Genomic DNA, 22,623 nt, shown 5'->3' on the forward strand with positions numbered 1-22,623 from the left:
ATTACTTTACTCAGAACAAATGCCTGATTGTATTTAACATTAAAAAATGGACTTTGGAACAAGCCTTATCTCATGAGAATTCAAATCAAACCGATTCCGAGTTTTGAAGGAAAATCTCACATTTAATTTTGCTAGTTTTGTTTCCGCTTCTTTTCAGCTCGTTAAAATAAAAAATAAATAGACTTAAAATGTGCATTCTTTTCGTGTTAATATCAATAAGATTTTACTGAAATAAAAAAGATCATGAATTGCAGGAACCCCACAAATCCACATTCATAGGCAAGGGCATCTGGGGGTTCTGTAATTTACAATTCAACTGTGTGCTGTCAAGAACAAAAATTTAAAAAAATATATAATAAAATTACACAACAAAAATTTAAGAGATCTGTAAACCTCCAACATAGCAGAAATATGAAATTTAGCAACATTATATTCTATGTAATACGTCTATTCAAGTGGCATTTGGAATTAATAAGCTATCTTGAGGTGCTGCTACACATTTGCTTAACTATGGCAAATTCGGTCATACACAAGGGGGCCATTTGGATTGATAGGTACAAGTTGGACTGAATTTGTGGCCGACGTGACGTTACCGTTTCGGGAAACTGAACAAGCGCTTGTGCTTAAGCAATATTATTTAAGAAATGGGAACATATAAATATTTGTGCTCTTCTCCAGAATTTCTCCAACCTTCCAAATAAAAAACCCGCTTAAGATTGTAAATTTTAAAATTCTACCAGCTAGATATAAATTCATTGTTTTAAACTAATTAACTTCAGTAGTATATATTTTTATTTAACATATCACAATTATACATTTGTAGGTAGGTGTATTGAATTTGCGGCAAGTGGCAAACGTGTGAATTTGGCTTGAAATGTATTTACTTTATATTTTCAAGATGTCTTTCACCTAGGGTGATTAATTAATGACGAGCCTACTGCTTAAGAAAAAAAAATTATCCACCCTCCATTAAAAATAATAGAATTACATATAGGAAAATAAAACTAATAAATGAGACAGAAGAGACCTAGTATAGAGGTAGGAAGCTAATGGAGCCAGATGGCGGACCCCCCAGGCTGCCCAGGGTCACAGCGGCTCCCATTCAACAACACCTCACGTCCTTCTACTCCCATCGCTTCTAGTAGTAGCTATCATCCTTAGGCTGATAAGGAAAGTCCCAATAGAAATTGGCTTCCGTTTATCAAAATGTTATCTAAAATAAATCAATTCTTCGAAATTCTCAAAAAAGAGTCAATGTGTATTGTATTTTTATAAGATTCTGTTTGCAATGGGATCTATTAGTACAATGACCAGTTTTTTTTGTGTTTTGTAGGACAATACTGTTTCTTCACTCCTTATCTCCTATTAGAATCCTTGGAAGGAACATTTAATGTACTATCGTTTTTAATGAAGGACGATAATCAACGTGGCGGTTAAAAAAAAAAAAAAAGTCAAATAGTACTAAAACTGTATTCTGCACCTATGTTTAACCCAACTTCACAGGGCTTCATCAGGATTTAATCTTTTCTTGCTAAATGAAAATATTGCAAAGTGGCGCAAAATAAAAAGTTTTAGTACTATTTAAGTTCGTCTTATTTTTTACTGTCACCCGGACCAATTTGCTTCATTACTTATATACGATAAATTAAAGATCTTTTTTTGATAGAAAAAAAAAACTAACGGACTCTTCAAAAACTTTACTATTCACTAAACTCCGCTTAGATTTTTAAAAATACTATAACTAAAAATAATAGTTTAATAACATCTCTTATCAAAATAATAAAATAGGAAACTTTATTAAATTTTTAAGATACGTTTTGTGTAATTGATTTAATCATAATTGCTAAGTGTTAGTGTCTTCCGAGGAAGTAGTACAAAAAATTCGATTCTAAACCGAACCTTTTTTTCTTAAATAAAAAATACAAATATTCATATTTGCATTTAATTTGGTACATTATTTTTAACTTTATATTTTTAGAAATTAGTACAGATTTTGTTTAAAAACAACAACAAATTTTAACATTTTTAGTTGCCCAAATTTAGACAAAACCTTATGTGTTACCAACAGGCAGAGTTAAATTAAATAATTTAGTAATGATTTTAATCACTTAGGATACAGAGTAATTTTTTTTTTTAATATTCCTCATTTTTATTAACTTGTCATATTGATAGAAAAAAAAAATCGGATAATATATCCAAAATATTTGTTGGCACATGTAAAATCTGAAAGACATGGTCAAACGGAACTAATACTAAGCTTACTTAAAAAGGAAATTAAGTTAGGTTTCTTAGAAGAGATAGGTTTGGGATTCTATCCTTGCGCCTCCAAATAAAACTTTTTATTCACGATAGTTTTTAAATTGTGGAAACTATAGTGTAATATATAGAATTATATTTAGTTTTAATATCCGAATAATCAGTTATTTAACACCGATCGATGATGATTATATCCTGCGTCTTTTTTTGCTCGCTTGAATTTTTGTCGATATTGTAAGAAATATAAAAGCTTATATTAAACGTCATAAAAAATGTTCATAGATGTCTGAATTTTATAAGATTTCAAATTTATAACAGGCCGGTTATTTTTGTCGAAGGCACTTGTGAAGCCAGCCATAAGAAGTGATGCAACTAAAATAAATAGTCTCGTTGTGCAACTCTATTAATTGTTTGTATTTAATTTCGAAATGGAAAAAATATCTTGATAATTTTTTTTTAAACCTGAATTATAACTGATAATACTTTGAGTTATAATAATAGTAATTTCATGCATATAATATTATAATAAGTTGTAAGAATATTTGGAATTATTTATTTGTTTCGTTAGAAATTAGAAAAATTATAATAGTTGAAATTTACTATGATTTCCTCCTTGATTGATTGTTAATGATAAAATTATCTAAGGTTATTAATCCAAAGAAAATTCAACGTGATCATTTATAGTTCAGGTCATATTTTTGGTTTGGAAAAAGTTAAAAGTTGATTATTATCTAGCTTAAGAAATTAACACGCGCTTTGAATATATACTGTGTTGTTTAATGGTTCGAGTCTAGTATATTATTTTAAGTTACTGGTTTTTAGTTTTTCTCTCATTGGTTAGTTCTGAAGTCGGTTGCTTTCATGTTATTGAGGCGATAAATAATTGTGATCTAAGGATTGTCATTTGTTAGACTCCATAAGAAAATAAGGAAATTTAGTCTAAAACCCTAAAAACCGAAATTGTTAAGTTTTAAGTTGACAAAATGTTACGTTAAGAAAATGGAGGGGGAGGGGAGATTGTACAAGTAACTACAAGAATAAATTTACAAGTTGCATTATAAAACAATTTTTGATCGATATCCTTATTAGAATATTCGCTAAAAAAGCGGAAGAGTGTTTAGGAGTGTATAAATAAATTTTAATTAAGAAACTCCCATGGTCTTAAATTTTTTAACATCACTACGTTAAAATACTTAAATCACTTTGCATCACATACTAAAGTTAAAACAAATAAGCACTTACTACTACAATAAGTCTACCACGGTTTTGAGAACTGTTTTCTTCCATTTTTTAAAAAGTGATTTTGACATAAATTTTTACTGGCTAAACTATTAATTTGTCTATACCTGTGTAAGTGTAAGTAAATACCAATATATTAAAAATTTAACATTTTACATGACATTCTGTATTTTTCAGGTTTAAGAAATTTTAGTCTTGCGGGTGTTTTCAGGCGAGGTAAGCAATATACTATATTTATATATTTCACAATTATACGTGACCACTGAAGATTAATTTAAAATTCTTTAACTTCTACAATATTTTATTATGTAGGGACAACAACAATAACAAAGGGATTTACATTGTTTACCGTTAAGTGTACATTTTCTTATTTATATCAATTTAAATTTTGTGGAAAATTAAAAAATAAATTGCCAAACTATATGCAAACTTTTGTCAAAAGGTTTCAAAATTTTTATTAACAACTAATGTTTTCTTTGGTTTCATAAATCGACACGAGTTCATTCATTTAGAAAAATAAAAATATTCTATAATTTTATAGCATTGTTAATGATAATCTTGTAAAAAAATCGATCTATATGTAAAAAAAAAAAACATTTAAATTAACAAAGAGGTTCAAACAATTGCCACACTACGGATCTTAACAAGCCTCGTAAGAACGATAAGGATTTGCCTTATCAAATTGTGTACCTAGGCGTTTTGAATAAACAGGTTATAATATTCAAGATATGCTAGTGAGGAAATACCTTAATCTAAGCCAACAGAATTTTTTTAACTCTCAACTACTGAACATTTTAGGACTTACGATTTTGTAAGTAATATAAAATTGAAAATCATCGATAAAATCGAAAAACTTAAACTATATAATAATATTAGCAAAACAGAAATATGTCTATAAAATCAATTTAGTTTTCGTTTGCGAACTGTTTCTAATTAAAGATTTTTATTATGACTATTTTTAGTTTTCAATTTTAAAGTAAATATTAATCCCAATTTAAGTATTGTATTTAATGTAAATTAGTTCCAACGTAAACTTATGTAAATAAATCTATGTACTGTAGGATTATATGCATTTAAATAATGGTAAAAAAATTTAACTATAAAGAACGAGAAATTCGAGTAAAATAATAATTAATTTTCATGCCAGGTTCATAAATATTGCCTTGAGTGGAATGATCCATGTCATGCGGGTACGGTATCACTCGCGCCGTTGCAACCTGTTGAATAAATTCCCTTTTTATAAAGACGGCCAAAAGGGAAATAAATTATTTTTTCGAGGAAATCAAATATGTAAATAATTTTTATTTACTATAAGGGTCTAATTTTAATCAATTATTGGAATAATAATTTTAAAACCTTCAATGCCCCAATAAACAAACTAATTAAGATTTAAAATAATATCAAATAAAATATGAGACATTCTTCAAGTTCTGATAAATTAAGAGCTAATGAAATTCCCTCTATAGTTACTAGTATTAATAAGTATAACATATAAATTATACGGCTTTGGAACATTATTTAGTACAAAAACCTTCGTTAAAAGAATAATAGTGAAGTATTGTAAATTTAAAAAATAACAATAATAAAGAAATGCTTTCGAATTTTTAATAATGGTAGAATAATTAATAATCGTCGATACTATTATTAGGTAGCCGGTTAAAATGAAAATCTACAAATTTTAATAAATTGAGATGTATTTATTTACTAATGTTTAATTTAAGATGATGTTCGAAATGTCTAATTTTAGTCTTAATGTTTGCTTTATTTCAACAGATTTGCTAAGATATGGTAAGTGGTTATTGCGATTATTAAATGATAATTTTCAGGAAACTGTAACTGTATAAAAAAAATTATCTTAATACGTTCGCTGCAGAAAAAAAAGTTAAAAACTCACTTTTTATCTCAAGCTTTTTTAAATTAGTCTTATATGCAAGGCACAAAGAGTTACTGACATTTTTAACCCGATCGTATTTGAGGTAGGTATTAAAAAAGAGAATATAACCGCTATAAAAAACATCAATTAAAAAATAATAAAATATTTAATAATTAACATATATTTCGATCGCATGAATATAATTCATATTGCACATTTAATTTTTTTTTAATATAGTACGCAAGCATTAAGTCGTAGCATTATTAATACAGTTGGATATCATTAAGAAGCAAATTAAAAACGGGTGAGTAGTGCTATATATTATTTCGACGCAAATTAGTTCTAAAAGTTTACACTCCTACGGAGGTCATTTACTATACTATAAACGTTTGTTCTTGATATCTCGCTGTCGAGGGAGATATCAGTCGCTGCGGAAATATTACTTACGAATGGCCATCAAAGGTACTCACTGATTAAACACATCCATTGTCAACTTGACAAAAAAAAAATAAATAAACCGGGTTAGATCAATATTTAACAATTGTTTAAAAATATTAAATTTCTTAAGAGAATAGTTTTAAAAATACATTTTTCATTAAATTAATTAAAATAATAATGTATTAATATATATGAAATATGATTTGTAATGCCGTTTATAAAAAATACTATATTTTTTAAATTTTGAAAAATATTACAAACAAGTAGTAATTTTTTGTTATCCATAGAATGTTGATTTGATGTAGTCTAGTTAAAAAAAAAAATTAAAATTTAACAAATATTAATTAGCTTTACCTCCGGATTAAAAAAATAAAATAAATACCATTCAAATCATTCTGTCCTATACCATTATAAAATTATTTAATCCAAAACACTGCAAAATAGAAAAAAAAAAAAAAAAAGTATAAAGGAATCTATTTGCTAACAGCCGATTTTCACAAAACATTTTAAACACTCGGAGTGCATGGACCAATTCCTAAACCTTAAAATATTTTTTGGTACTTTTAATATATGCCATTTTTCCGAATTCAAGTCGTAAATAAGTCTTAAACTGGAGTTTCAAAATGAAATGCCCTCTCACAGATATATTTATGAAGTATGAAGGACAGTTCTTTTTGCCGCACTAATGCTAAAGTCATTGTAAGAACTAAGTACTGCTAAATATAGAATTACGAATAATATAAACGAGATATAAAAAAAAATACTGTTATAGATATTATCAGCCAATAAACAAAACAAAACAAACAAATGTTTACAAACAAAGCGAAATTGACATGTGAAGGATTAAAATTTGAATGTATTTGTGAAGTGTGTGGTTTATAGGGAAAGGAAGTATGCATGTTATTAATAATATAAACTTAATTTAAATCACGTACCTGCACTGAATTGGTTGAACCGAGTACTCCCCACTGGAAACACTCCCATCACTGTCACTCTGTGGAAAAAAAAAAAAAAAAAAGAATTAGAAGATAAGTAGGATATGGCAAAAATAATTATATATACAGATATAAATAATGAATATATACGTACTCCGCTAGCTCGTGAAGACAAGTTCAAGAAACCGTTGACCCCAACCATCACTGACCAAGTCAAACTAAACACTGACGGCGAAGGGGGGTGGGGAGTGGTCTATATATCTTTCGCTAGGAGTGGGGGGTTATCTTTACCCCCCATCAGCTCTACTGATAACAGCTCTTAAATATCACTCACATTGTCTTTCTGCTCTTCTTACTATAAGTATTATATCCTTTATATTTACAGATAGATATCACGATTCTTATTTTGTTACGTGTCAGTTTTCAAACTCTAATAACTAATCGGGAAAAAAATATTAGACTTTTATTAGACATTCGCTGAAAATAAAGTAACAATAAATTACGAACACATACTCTTTTAATTGAAGATTAAATTTTGAATGCATCGTTTAAAACTCGCGACACATCAATACTATTCATACATTTTTTTTTATTTAAATCAGTTTAAAAATGTAGTTGCTATTTCAGTCGTAATCTAATAAAACGATATTTGCTAAATTAAACTTGGAATAATTAAGATGTTATAACATTTTTTTTAATATTCTTATAAGTAATAATTTTTAGAAGCAATTCGTATCTTAAAGAATTTTTTTTAGCATAATTATAAAAAAAATAAATAAAAAACCGAAATACTATAGATTGCGAAACACTTATTTGCGCGAGGAAGCAGAGTCCAACGTTAAATAATATTCTATTCATTGATATAGAACTAATGAATAAAAAAAAAAAAAAATCACATTTTTAAAATTTTGCTTCACTTGAGTAATTTTCGTCTACTTTAGCTAATTTTTCTTATTAAGTTGACATTTTATAAATGTATTATTTAGTTTTTAAAAAAATCAACAACTTTATTGAAAAGATTATTTAATGATTTCTCTTTCATTTGGTATTCTGCTATAATTATGTTGTGTAAATATGGTTACCTAGAATATTTTTTCTGTTAAATTATTCTTGTCTGTTTCTTTTTAATTTATGTTTATATTTGAACTATGTTACCCAGCACAATTATAATTTTTGTAAATTTTTCATCATTTTAAAAACAAAATCACATGTTTTGGGGGGTATTTTTCTGATTATTGTGGATATATAATCATACCGATGCCATAATGATATAGTTTTCAAGACAACATATTTAAATAAATTAATCATTTAAACAGCATTCAGAACTGAGATGTCATATAACTTTTATTTTAAGAAGTTATATGACATAGAAATTTTAAGTGAAAATTCATTTTCTTATGAATTTTCACTTAAAATTTCTAAAATATGATGCTCTGATAATGCTGCGCTACAGGCACAGATAGTTGACAAAAGAGAGCCACCATCTTGAGAAGTTGAAGAAAAAATTTAATTATGTTTGTTATTTTGGTAAGCCCTTGTATTGTTCTGTTATCTGGTCACGTGACACCTTCCATATAATCACGTGTTCAAGAGGTTTAAGAAGTTTTGCAATATGCCATTTTCTAGTGAGTACTTCAATACTCCAATGGTGGGGGAAAGAAATATTTAGAGGTGATTCAGGCTTCATTCCATCTTGATTCTATATTCTCAATACAACCATATTTTCAAGATTTTAGTAATTTATCTTCAGATGCGGCAAGAGAACCCACATCACTTTGGTGCGGAAAGTCCTGTTATCTTGCTCTACTGGAATGGACGTACTCATAACCACGTTTCAAGTAGTTTAGGTATAACCAGGGAATTCTTTCCTTGAACTTTGAAACATAATTTGAAAACCCGAAAAGTCTCAAAAAATGGGGTGAAACATTTTTTAAAGAGATTATTTGTACTCAAAATTGCCTGTTGAAGCTTTTAGTAAGGTTTTTCCAACAATGTTTAATATATGACCAAATTTCTGAGGAAACTCCCCATATCACCAGAAAGTTTGAAAAATATGACTAAAGTTTTTAAAAAATATTAAATTTTCTCCTCTACCTCCTTCTCCCCCCCCCCCAAAAAAAATATTGATTATTCAATAAATTAAACCCCATTAAAATTGAAAAATCACAGAGTAGAGCATAGAAGGATAAAACTTTTGAGCTTAAAATTAAAATTACAGGGTTAAATAGAATATCTTGAAAAATCAACTTCTCTTTTTTTCTATTCACTGAACAAAATTTTAAATATTCAGAATATTTAGGGAGAAATATATGTATATAGAAAACACTGATATGAATCGACATCAATTAGTGTATTATATATGAGTAAAAAGGGAAAATATATATATATTAGTGTATGAAGTGAATAATTATTATTCAAGCTTTAAAGCGTTTATCATTACACGTTTAAAATTCAAAATATTCCTAACCTTAATTGTATAAACGTAGTAAGGTTACTTCAAGATCCTTTGGGCAATAAATAAATACAGAAAATTTCCATTACAATAATATTTTATCAAGGTTTCAAAATTTAAGAGCAGGGCAACCTGTTGCAGAATTTGCCCGTGGAATGGGAATCTCAAGGCTTGTTTGACAAATATAAAGTGTATAAGGATGAAAATTTGTGGAGGGGACACTCAAAATTATTCATCGTACTTTTTAATTTTTTTTTTCATACTAAAAGATATTTCTCATTTATTTATTTTTTTTTAAAGTTTTATTGAAAGGATGATTAGATCAGAATAAATCTACAGTTTTATTCACTGATTTAATTTTTAATACCTTGATTAAGCTCATTTTTACCTAAAATGAAACAATTTAACAGTGCATAAAAGCCATAATATACACGGGATGCCGTAAATCTTCAGTAATGTTTAAGAAGGTTAAAGTAGACCTTATGAAATAAAATGAAATAGAGGAAGCAATAACTAAATAACTATTTAATACATATATCAATTTATCCATTAAGATATCTATTATTTAGATATCTTAATCATATTACTAGATTATATATTATATTTTAGATTATATCTATTATTTAGATATTTAGATATTATAATAAAATACTTGTACATCCATTTAGATTCATCATTATTTATTAGTCAGTTTTAAATATACAACATCATAGACATATTATTAATTAATTAACAGCTTTAATTACAATCTTATTTGTAAAACATTATCTATTGTACATTAGCATACATAAATTTGAATTTCACATTAATCACTAAAAACGTTAGAGGTTTTCGGCCTATTTCTAATATGATTTAGTCAATTAGCGAAATCATAATTATTATTAATTAACTTGTTCCGTGTGATGTTTATTTGTCAACTATTTAATATTATTAAATTTTTTAATATTTTATTTGCCACTTTTTTTATTTAATATTTTATATTTAATTTAATATTTTATTTGCAACTTTTGTTGTTCTACGTTAGGTATATTATTATATTTCAATCTCTATTTTATTTTTTATTTTATTAATAAAAACTCGTATTAAACTAAATTATTAACATTATTCATTCTAACATATCAATCAAAAACTAATTCTGCTCGAAATTTCCGCATAATACTGGTTTAAATTTCTGGTTTCTGATTTAAAATTAACCTTATAATTATTATTTTTTTACTTATAAACTGCACCAGCATTTTACTTTTGTAAGTATTATTTTCTTTGTGTAAAATCATTGTATTGTCAAGATTCACCTTAGTTAATTCTAAATTTTTACATTGGAAACTATTCAATTTTTTCTTTATGAACAAGTAGAATTTATCTTTGTTGAAACTATTTTTGAAGGGAGATTTCAATTTCAAGTAAAGCAAAACTTTTATTTTTTATAGAATCCTGAACTATTCCTATCGTCCTACAGATTTTTCCCTCTTAGAAAAACTGCCACGTTTTAATTTTAATTTTGAAGATGACCTCGTGACCATATTGTAAACTGTTTTTAGAGTTCTACTACTGGGTAGTTTCTCTACATCCTGTATCATATCATTATGTCATTATGATCAAATTTACTTGTATTTTTTATACAGTTGTAAATATCAATAAATAAATTTTAAAAAAATAAATTTAATTTTAAGTATATACAGAATAAGATGAGATCCGACTCCATTTTTTAAAGGAAAATATATTATGTAATATGAAATTCTATCTCCAGAAAGAATCAGTTTTTTCACTAAAGCAATTACTAAAATATACTTCATTACTTGAAAAAAATCATGAGTAATTCATGATTATATGAAAACAAAAATTGTGAATTTATGATTTGAACAAAGACAGATTGTACTTGTTTTTAAATAATATTTATTTAGTTATGGTTTCCAATTGAAGAAAAAAAAATACAAAATATCAATTTTCTCCTTTTCTTTAAAATAATTTTTTTTTTTTTTACTCAAAGGTCAACTTAAACCTGTTTAAATATTGTTAATGATTTGCAGGATATAAAGCTAATGTAATGGAACATCGTTGATTGATAAGTTTCAACACGAAGGGGTACAAGATTTTGGAAGATGAAACTCGTACTGCATTAAGGCCACTAGTAGAAAGTTAAACTTGTATTGGGACAAGATAGTTACAATAGCCCACTGCTGGGATTCATGCAAAATTCTACAACTTTGACAGGTCGTAATTTATGAGTAGGTAGTTTTCCAATAATATAAGCTCATTTACTGGTAAGAGGGGCATTTCTGACTCCGGACTTATTCAGGTGGTTGGCAGAGCCTCACTCAACCCGGTAACAGCAGAAAAAGGATTAGGAAGAAAACGATGTGTCCTACCTGAGAAGGTCGTCAGGTACCAAAAGACCCTCGCCTGTGAAGTTCCAGCGAAAGGGGATTGATATGTCGGTATGTTTTGTTTTCTCATGTTGTGTTACTTGTAAAAAAAAAAAAAAAGTTTGAACTTGGGATCAGATTTCTTTCTTTGGGAAATGGGAGGAAAACCACCTGACAGTTTCTGTCACTCTCACACTAGCCGCCCCCTATCGCGTAAAGCACGACCGGTCACGGTACCCTATCGCAACCATAACCACGTTTGTAGCAATCAAGTATCTTATCTTTCTATATTAATACTGAAGTACTCTCAGGATTTTCTTGATAGATGATAGTAGTATAACTTATCAGCGCGCGTGCGGTAGCTAACTGCCACATGTAAACAACTTTCCAGTAAATAGTTGCACTTCATAGCCTCATTATAAATATCTCATAAACTTGTATGTTTCTGTGTTTTTTGATCAATAATTATCTATTTATGTATTATTACTATCTTGTAGGAAGATGGTCCGAGTGGCGGGCAAGAAAGGTACAACAATTTTAAAACATTTATTAGTAACCAAAATTTTTAGAAACGACCAAAATTCAGCCCTACAAAGTGGAGTGAAACGTTGGTTACTGTTAAATAGTTTTTTTTCTATTTTTGTACCTTTCTTGACCCCCACCTTCCTACAATCTGTTACATGTTCCCTTTTATTCTTATAGAGACAGGTGTCATTTTTTGTATTTGATCTTCAGTATTAATCATTCATTCGCCTGGTTGAACTGTTAGAGAGGTTAGAATTGCTATTAGCGTGTGATATTACTTGTTCGACAGAATATATCTTGTTAAAATATATGTTTGTTAATACTGTAATTTATTTTTAAACCTTCAAAATAATAAATAATGGAACTATATTAATATAAACAACTGATATTTATGGAACATATTAATATGAAATATTAAGAATACAATAACCCTATTACTTCAAGTTGCCTATATTTTATTGATGCATAATAACCACACTTGAAAAAAAATTATGAAAATACATAATTAAATATCGATACTTTAATGCACAATAGTTCTTAGTGCATTTTGATCAATTTTAACATTGACGATATTATATTATTCCTTTTAAAATCTTGCTCTCGATCTACTATGTTTTAAGTGCATTTATTAAATAATATTCAGCGCCAGAACGGCTTTTACGATTTTAATGAAAGCTGCTTCAAGTTTTTTTCTTATTCCTAATATAGTATAAAATAGAAAAAGAGGTACGAAGGAAAGGAAATTTTATTTGGAATAATTCCATTGTATTTCTTAGTCATTTTTGATAAAATCATTTGAAAGGTAGTTAAATTCCTCAGAAATAAAAAAGATAACTAAGACATCGGCTCTTTGAATTGAACTTAGTACAGATATTTTGGTTTATTTTTGTCATCTCTAAATTTAAGAATTATTGAACATATTTACGTGATCTTTTTTTTTTTTTTTTTCAAAAATGTCCCCTGTCGCCATTTACCTGTCGGAAGGTTTAAAGCTACACGTGTCCTGGGTCCTGTCCTCTACATCCTCTTCACTGCTGACATTCCCAGACACGTTCCTGGCAACATTTGCCGATGATACAGATATCCTATTCTCCCATCCCGATCCTGTAACAGCCTCATCTAATCTCCAAACACACCTCACTCGGATTGAGCAATGGTGCAACCAATGGCGGATAAAAGTCAATGAATCAAAATGCAACCATGTGACTTTCACTCTCCGCTGCAGCTTCTGTCCACCTGTTACTGTGTTAGAGTGTAAATGTGACTATATTATGTTATTTTATTTATTTATTTTTCATTCAGATAGTTTGATTATGTTCATTTTGTTTATTCTTCTGTTTATATATATTTTAATTTTTTTTATATTTATTTAAATTATTTTATTTTAGTATGTATGAGATCATTCATCACTATCACCTATTGCCCACAACTGTTTGGCGGATTGTAATATATATCAATAAATAAAAAAATAAAACTTAAAAAAAAAAATATAAAGCTACACATAGAAAAAAAAAATATGAACAAAATTAGGAGTTTTTGGTTAGCTAAGAAAATATATGTTTATTTCATGGTTTTTACATACCAATCGATTTTCACTTCGAAGAAAAAGAAAAAAAAATATCACTGATTCCATTAAACGATATTAAATTTACAAAAAAATTTTAAGAGCACTATGTGTGTGGCTCGGGGTGAAGTAGGTAAAAAATTTTTTTTTAGGTTAAAGCAAATCATATTCCCTTTTTTAGTGTCGCCTGAAACGCCTAAATAATTTTAAAACTTGAATTTTTTCAACTTAATTTATTTAAAGGATTTTTTCTTATTATTGTGAATATTGTTCATTTATTCGTTCATCACTTCTCTTCATTTTATCCAATTCCTACGCTAATGTAACCGTTGGAAAGCTGAATGCTCAAGTATCTAGCTGTGCAGCCTACATCAAACGTACATAATTTGGGTTTCAAATAGAGAAATAAAAATTCACATGTTTTATTTTATGTCTCCGGCTCTAACTTGTTTAATTAGATCCGGTTTGCGCCTTTTGGTGCAGTTTATAGAGCAGTAAACCTATTTTTACATATTGGCTGAGTAGTGTTTAAGTTATTTCTAATTCATTGATTTTTGAAAATTTGTATTTGAGGATTTCTGAAGATGGTAAAAACGAATATCAACTTTTTTCTACTCCTTAAAATTTTCTACTACAGTTTGTGTATATGTCAATCGGTCTCAATTGTTTCAATTAGAACTAAGATATTTATATAGTATTAGCATAGTGGGCAGATTCGTCTCTTTCCGAAGAATATGAAAAATGTATTAATGATTCCCTGAAGGGTTTCAAAAATAATGTTATCGCATACATTGGTTCAATTTATGTTCCAAATCATAATAATAAAGTATACATAAATGTTTAGTTTTAATTAAATATAATAATTTATAAGAAACTGTCATTTGTGTTCATTAAATCTATATACATCTTCAAGTATAGCAATAGCGAAGCATTGCCGAGTCAGCTAGTATATCAAAATCTCAAGGCTTTTTTTTTTTCTCAACCAATGATCGAGCCAAAAATGTGAACATCAACTTGTCATCAGCTAATGACGAAAAATAAACAAACAATTAAAGATTAATATGTTGTTCTTTAATTCGAATTAAAAGTTTATAATGTTACATAATACATTCCCTAACCCAACTTTTACACTTGGCTGCGTTTAATTTTTTTCCACACAATAAATATATTGAGTGTAATATTTATTAATCAAATTACTCATTTATGTTTTAAACTTTAAATCTCTCATGCTCATTTTACCATGCGGTAAAAGATTCATTGCCACAAATCACAATTAAATCAAGGTTACTTATCACAAGAGCATGGTATAGTTTTATTTTGTCTGTGTAAAAAGTCACATACATTCAAAAAAGTGAACATTACCATTTCAAAAGTTTTAAAATGTTTAAAACTATAAAACGATAAGTCATAGGTAAAAAGTAGTTATGTAAAGGTGGGTCCACATGTTGGCCGCTCGCGAATCGGAGGCTTGTACAAATGCTCGGTAAACAAAAACCGGACCATCCACATGTCAGTTATTCAGAGAGGCAAGCATGGCGGACGATAAGTGGTTTCAGCCATTGCACTGGGATTATATTATTTTTATTACAAAAAAAGAAAATGAAGGGAAATTAAACATAAATAAATAAGGCTAAATATAAAACGTATTATAAAAAGTACCAACAAACACCTTTAACCTCATAACAGCTCTCAGTTGCAACTAGACAAAGAACAATGGTGGAGATGCTACACGAGCGCTCTCATGAACCCCTTTGATCTGTGTCCAAAAAACCGACTCTCGACGGATCGGCAACGAGCTTAGGCCAACTCGTACAAGCCACCCATCCACATGCTCGTGCATGTCCGAGTTCGCCTTAGCTTGGCCAACATGTAGAGGCCCCTTGATACATTTAAGCACGTGAAATTCCCTATAATAATAGTTCTATTTAATTTTGATTATCCTCATAAGTTTAATGAAACGACACTGAAATTGACTTTTTTCAGATCAGTTGAATAATTTGGCTGAACTCGTGAAAATATTCACTGGATATCTAATTCATAAAGATATCAAGAGTTAATTTATACATTATTGGCGGATTACATACAGATTTATAAGTTAAATTTTTATTAGCAATATTGATTTGACAAGGAATAGTTTAAATTTTGAATTAAGCTAACACTATTATTATAAAATTTTAATTTGTCAAAAAAACTGAGAAGTTGATATGTTAACATTTGATATAGAACTCCTTATTTTTCCTCATCAACAGAGAAGGTATGTAATTTTCAAAACGATGGCCCAGTCACTGGTTTTGATGAAGTATTTAGAGAGATATAGCGTACGGGAAACACCCTTTGAAAATAAATTTAACGAGAATTATAAGAAAACATAAATGGTATATTGACAGTAGAAGGGAAAAAATTGTATGTTTATTACTTGTACACATTTTGCAAAAGACAAGAAAATCTCTCGTCTGGAGTCTCCTGTCCCGATCGTCTAATAAAGGGGTGGCCAATTTCGTTCAATCAATTATAATATCAAAGTGTTTTTCATAATGATAATATTTTTTTATTTTATTTAGATATCATTAAACTATAATTAGGCATGTGTTTAATCATACTATAAATTATTAATATTGAAGGACAAAATTATAAAATATGAAAAGAAGTTAAGTACTAAAAAAAAAAAAGCTTCCTTCCCGTTTTAAGTAAATATTTCAAAAATGATTTACGACCGTCGCTCCTCGGGGTGGGTTCGGCGGGGAAGGATTGCCCTTTTGTAATGATCTCTAGTGAGATTGTAACATGTACATCGACCAACCTGCTCACTACAATTGTCTGAAAAGTGAGATAGGTTTTTAGTTTATAGCTTTTAGTTCCTACATAAATTCTTAGAATTCTGACAACTTGACACTGCCCATCTATGTGGGCATTATATATTTTGACTAACTGTTCAATGCGTAGATTCATTATTATATTTGTCAGAATATATACCTAATTATAATTCCTTGGTTAGAGACATCCTAACTCAGTCTTCTCATTAATGTTAAGGCAACAAAGTAAATTCTAAATCTGTCTTTATCTGTAGCTGTTTTAAATTAATAAATATTGTTAATAATTACTCATGTTCTTTTAATTCCTTTGGACGTGGTTTGTTTGTTTGTTTGGTTGTTTAGTGGCGCCCAACTTCATTGGTCATCGCCATTTATATTTTATTTAATTTTGCTAATATTTGTTAAATTTTATTTATTTTTAATTTTTTTTTTTTTTTATGTAGTTTGTTTTTCTTCCGATCAAGTTATATTTTTGTCAGTAAATTTTGTGATTTTAAAAACTGGAACACCAATTCTATTGCCTTATCATCGTCTCCAATGGTTTTTGAGATATCTTGGCTTAGTCCCAAGCTATTGAGGTGTGGTGTAAAATATGGACATCGTTGGAAAATATGGCTTATTGTTAAATTTTTATTGCAATACTGGCAGTTCGGAGGGGTTTCTTTTGATATAAGATAGGAGTGGGTGAGCCTCGTGTGACCTATTCTCAGCCTAGTCAGTACTCTGGACGTGGTTTTTGGAACTTTTTTTTTTTTAATATTTATTTATTGCTATTTACAACTGTACATTATAATACATTTAGTAAATCTGATCTAAGTTAAATTGGAGTGTGACAGGCGTGTAGAGAAACTACCCCTTGGCAGCACTCTAATGACATTTTACATTAGCTGGTCTTGTGGCAATCTTCTTTTCAGACGCTTCGGAGGATTGTCAGGAATGGAAGAGGATGCAAGGTTAGAAACTAGGGGGTTTGAGTGGTTAGGGAGTTTATAAAGGAAGCAGTGATATCTGGTTCAGGCTAGATCGTTTTTTTTTACCTTAAAATAATTATTGTTGTTGTTACGTAAGTATATGATAAACCGATACGATAAATAAGGTATATGATAAACCGTAAATTTATATCTACATGTCTATGTGAGGTGTACTCAGCGAACTACTGATAGATTAGTAAAAAGTAAGTCATGTTATTCTTTTATGATAAATTTTCCAGACCCAAAAAAAAATAAAACGCGAAAGTGAAATATTGAAATGAAATTATTAGCCTTACTGTGCATTTTATAACAAACATTTCATATTTACGTATAAATAGTACAACCTATACATTAATGTTGATAAGTGTAAGTTTTAAGTAAGTAAAAATCTATCTTGAAAAAGTGTTAAAAAATCGAATTTTTCAGGTACCGCATATCCGGAATACTGCTATCAAAACTTGGGTATGGAAATTTACTTTCTTTATGAGTCTATATCTCTAAAATTTAATAAGTAAAATAAAAATAGTTTTGAACAAATATTTTTCAAAACTCCTCACTGGAATGCACCTTATACTGGTCATTGTATAAACATAGAATGCATTTCACGCCTCTTATACTTCGCCTATGTAAGTCGATCGCGACACACTTCTAATATAAAAAGTAGTTATATACTGAAAAGTTTCCCACTCCTGGTCTAATATATGTCTAATGGACTTAGGAGTTCATCGGAGTTAAGAGGTTTTCACGTTCTACTGTCGATCTATATGATAAAGCCGTACTGCAAGTATATGTAACACTGTAAAGGTGCCTATAAACGATTGCCGAACTATGGCAAATTCACGTATGCCCAAGCATGTGAATGATTTATTTTTATTGGGTGGTACAAGTTAACCTGAAATTGTGGGCTACCCGTTAAGTGTTGGTTTTTGGACACAAATCAAAGGACCTTTGTGCTGCATACACACGTTTGTTTTCAGTTTGTATTGTTTTATAACTGCCAACAGATGAATATTTGTGCTCTCCGTGTTTAAATTAATTAATGAATTCCCCAAGCTTAAGATTCAACAATTAATCTTGTTTAAGATTGTATATTTTAAAATTCTATCGAATACATGTAAATATACATTGTTTCAAATCTTGTCAATTAACTTTGGCAGTTTATTTTTAATTTAAGATAACACACATATGACTTTATATGTCTAGGTAATTAAATTAAAAAGTTTCTGATACGAATTCTAGAATAATGTTGGATTTATAGGTCATGTTCAAATGTACTGTATTTATAGGAATTTTAACCTCTGCAACTTACATTAGGGGTATTCATGATGTGTTAAATGTAAAATGTTATAAGTATAGCATTGTTAGCAGCCCTATTTAAAGTCGTATTAAATGCATAAGAGCTCCTAACGGATTTTCTGAGCAACTTATTTCATAACCTTTCTTTCCAAAACGTCTTGTTATTGTTTACTTTTAAGTTTTGATTAAAGTAATTTATTACAACATGTCTAAAGTGGAAGTTGTGTGAAAGTTTCGCCACTGAGTGCCTTGTTGATCTTCTAACTAGTGAGGAAGAGAATCAAGATGAGCTAATTATCAACTGTCATAACATTATTATTATTATTCACACCCATTGTTTTATTAGTTTTAAAAACATCCATAAAAATACCAACACAATCATAACACAAACTGCGAGCAAGTAACCTCACACAACAAAAAAAATGGTGACGAACTCAACTGGTCTGTTGCGTGAGTCATTCTCCATTTAACAGACTCTCTACCATGTTATATGTTATATCGTTTTAACATGGTAAAAGAAGGAATTATTTCTCCATTTAACACACTTTAAAATATTAACCTAAAGATCATGAATACCCATATTGCTCATACTTACGTTTCATTGCAGTTATCTTAATTTTGTCCCCTTTTATAATATAAATAGATTAAATCCAATGTCACAGCTGAAAAAATTCATTTTGGAAATCGGGAAGTCTTTTTGCTTTTTTAAAAATAATTTTTATTGAATGAAGAAAAAGGAAAATTAATTAAAGGAATTACTAATACTGTAATGTGATATTTGAGCTCTGACGTAGTTAAGTATATACATTTTTTAAAATTAATTTTAATCAATATTAAAAATACTTATTGTTGTAATTAATATTTTATATATATAAAAATATTTTTATTTTAAAATTTAGATATTGTGTTAATAATACTATATACTATAATAATACTATGTTTAGATATATAAAAATTGAGCAGTCTCAAATTAAATGATTCTGAAAGCTTAAATTAAATAATACGGAACGCTTTAGCAAAATCGAAAAAGAAATGTAACAACATTATTTAATGGATAAAAGATTTAATAATAGTAAACTGAATTACGGTGGCAGTTGGATGGTCGAACATATAATCTACAGCCCAGTCATTCTGCTCGTACTCGGGAGGAGATAAAATTGTGAAAGGTTATGCAACCTATGTCAATACATTTATTATTTTCTTACAAATCCATTTCAAAGCACTTGTAGTAAAATAATGAACGTCATGGTGTCGTCACAAAGGAGGAGGGATGGGTAAGTAAATTTTAAACCAATGAAAAAAGGTGATGATTGTGGGTGTAAACCAATGACGAATTTATATGATTTTCAATATTTTATCGCTAGATAACCGTTAAGTAAGAGAGCGTACACTAACCTAATCCTATTACTAACTTTCAACAACTTCCTATAACATAATCTAATAATCCTTTATTTCAATTTCTTTCTTTTAAAACTAATGATACATTTTTACAAAATTAAAATAAAAAATTAAATTTATAATGTTAATTATTTAAATTATTAAAAATAATTATGGCTAGAAAAAATGTAATCTATTTCATTAGATTTAAAATGGTTCGAATGATTTCTGCAGGGGTAAGAAACTAATTTCCAAAACTGAAGGATTAGACCCTGACAAAATATTTGATCGGAAAAGAAAAAGAAAAGATTTTTTTTTTTTCGAAACCATGATTTAATAGTTTAATAATAAAGAACTCTCTTCTTATTCTCCTATATAGGAACATTTTTTTTTTTTTTTTTTATAAATAATACAATATTATCAATTAAATCTATTCTCACGTTACGCGTGTTTAAGTAACGGTGTTTCACAGTTATCTGATAACATTTAGCTACCTTTATTTTGGAGGAACCCTTCCTAAAAAAAATGCATAAAAGAGTCCATCAATTTTTCACCTTAAAACGATGAATTCTTGTTTGTTTAAAACGTTATCATTCAAATAATAAAAAATTAAATTGAATAAAAAGCCAAATTTACACCATACGCAAACAGATCTAGACTGCTGGAGGATTTAAAAAATATATTGTAGAATGGACCTTTTGCGTTAGTAAGCAATAACAACAGGCTAGAAATATCAACGATACTCAAATACGAATGACCCATCAAAAGTATGGTCAAGTTTTTATGTTGGTTCAAAAGAGCAGAAACCTTGTTTTGTATTTCGGTCCCTTATTAAGAGTGGAAAATAGTGGAGTAAGACACTTGATGCAGGACAAGAATTTCATCACCGCCGCAATGGTATTAATTGCCAAAAATCAATTAAATAAACAAAATATTGATATGAGATAAATATACCATGGCAAGTGAGGCAATTTTGAGAAGCTATCTCTAAAATGAGCCGGCCTTACTTAATGCAAGGAATTGTGCCAACCTTCGCTTTGACGTCAAGTTCATAGTTGCAGGATGAAGCCCGAAGCACTGCAGAGAGGAGCGAAATATTAGTTACTAATAAATAGCTTTTCTACTATTTTTATCTTTATCTTGTCCACCACTCGGACTATCTTGCTACAATAAGTAATAGGTTATAAGTTTTCGCTGGGCAAGAGAGTACCCAGGATCAAAACTAGGGGGGAGGGGGAATAATTCAGGTTGTGACATTTCAGCATGCGAAGGGGATGAAATAAAAATTTTAGGAAAATTATATATATATATAAAAATTATAGCAGTGCTTTATTAGTTATTACAATTAATTGCTTGAAAAAAAAAAGGTGAATCATTATTTAATTATCTTTTTTTACTTCTAGGGGGAGAAGCTGCCTCTCTCTGTCCCCTTTCCCTATGGGTACGCCCATGTCACCGAGATACCTTCGTTGATACTTATTCTATTAACAAATTACAGATTTAAATGTGTCGAAGAAAGGCCTACCAAGTTTCATTTCAAAATTCTCAAAGCTTTCGAAAAAAACAGGTGGTATTATTTGAGTCTTGAACACTCTGCATATGTAACTTATATTGTTAATATATTATGATATATAGTTTATAGTGCATAAACAAGCTAGAACTTTCAGTTATCTTAATAGCAAATTATATTACGAAAGCTCCAATCCTCAACATAATATGTATTACTAATTATATACAAGAAAGGATATGAACCTATTCTGAATTTTATTTTTAGCTCCAACCAGGCCATGAAGGTTATTCTCTAGGTAACCCAGCAATTTTATCCAGAGTAAGAGAGTATAATTTCCATACGATAGAACCCCTATGAAATAGAAGCCCGCTGCAAACTGGAGATTGCTAGGGCCTCAACGCACTCGACGACAACGGCCCCTGGAAGGGATGAAACTAAAAGATTGCCTCCAATGAAGAGCTTTTTGTCGGTATTTTTTTTACAGGAGGCGGTGGACTTTGACCTGAAGCATTAGGCTGGCCCCCGAAGAGCTCTCCTAATTTATACATAGGGCCCATCTCATGGCTATTAAGGAACCACCAGCGAACTATCTGCTCTCTAACGACCAATCACCAACTCCTCAACATTTCCATAAAAACAATACTTATATTTCCATTTTCCAATCTATTTTTTATTTTTCGATTTATAGTTTTCGGCCCTTTTTATCTCTGACAGCTATTAATTTTTTTTTTTAATTTTGATTTTAATTAGCTGAAATAAAGTTTGAGTGATTCTTTTTAATAATTAGCCTAGACAAGTTCAGTAAGGATGGAATTTTTAAAATTAATTTTTGTATTTTTTAACTTTTCATAAATGCTTAACTTAAGAACAGAACATAGTATTTTCACCGATGCAGATTAATACCAAATAGTTTAGTACATTTTTAGGGACCTGGCCGATATTAGTAAAAGTGGGTACAAGTTTAACAAACTAATAATTTATAAAGAATCACTAATTTGTAGATCTTAAGAA

At 28.9% G+C, this 22,623-nt stretch overlaps 1 protein-coding gene across 2 annotated transcripts in view; it reads right to left on the reverse strand.

Moving 5' to 3' along the window:
- Positions 1-22,623, reverse strand: part of LOC106691173 (zinc finger protein GLIS2) — a 109,647-nt gene that overhangs the window by 3,798 nt on the left and 83,226 nt on the right. Inside the window, exons 1-2 of one of the 2 annotated variants that reach the window (XM_014436858.2) lie at positions 6,896-6,961; positions 6,742-6,800 (exon numbers count right to left, since the gene is read on the reverse strand). In XM_014436858.2, coding sequence (XP_014292344.1) covers positions 6,742-6,800; positions 6,896-6,943 — 107 coding nt within the window. In that variant the 5' untranslated portion in view covers positions 6,944-6,961. Of the gene's footprint in view, positions 1-6,741; positions 6,801-6,895; positions 6,962-22,623 lie in introns of those variants that run through there. The other variant, XM_014436864.2, reaches the window with a different exon arrangement.

Source organism: Halyomorpha halys, unplaced genomic scaffold (assembly GCF_000696795.3).
Source record: "Halyomorpha halys isolate HHAL.00 unplaced genomic scaffold, Hhal_1.1 Scaffold51.1, whole genome shotgun sequence".
Lineage (NCBI taxonomy): Eukaryota > Metazoa > Arthropoda > Insecta > Hemiptera > Pentatomidae > Halyomorpha > Halyomorpha halys.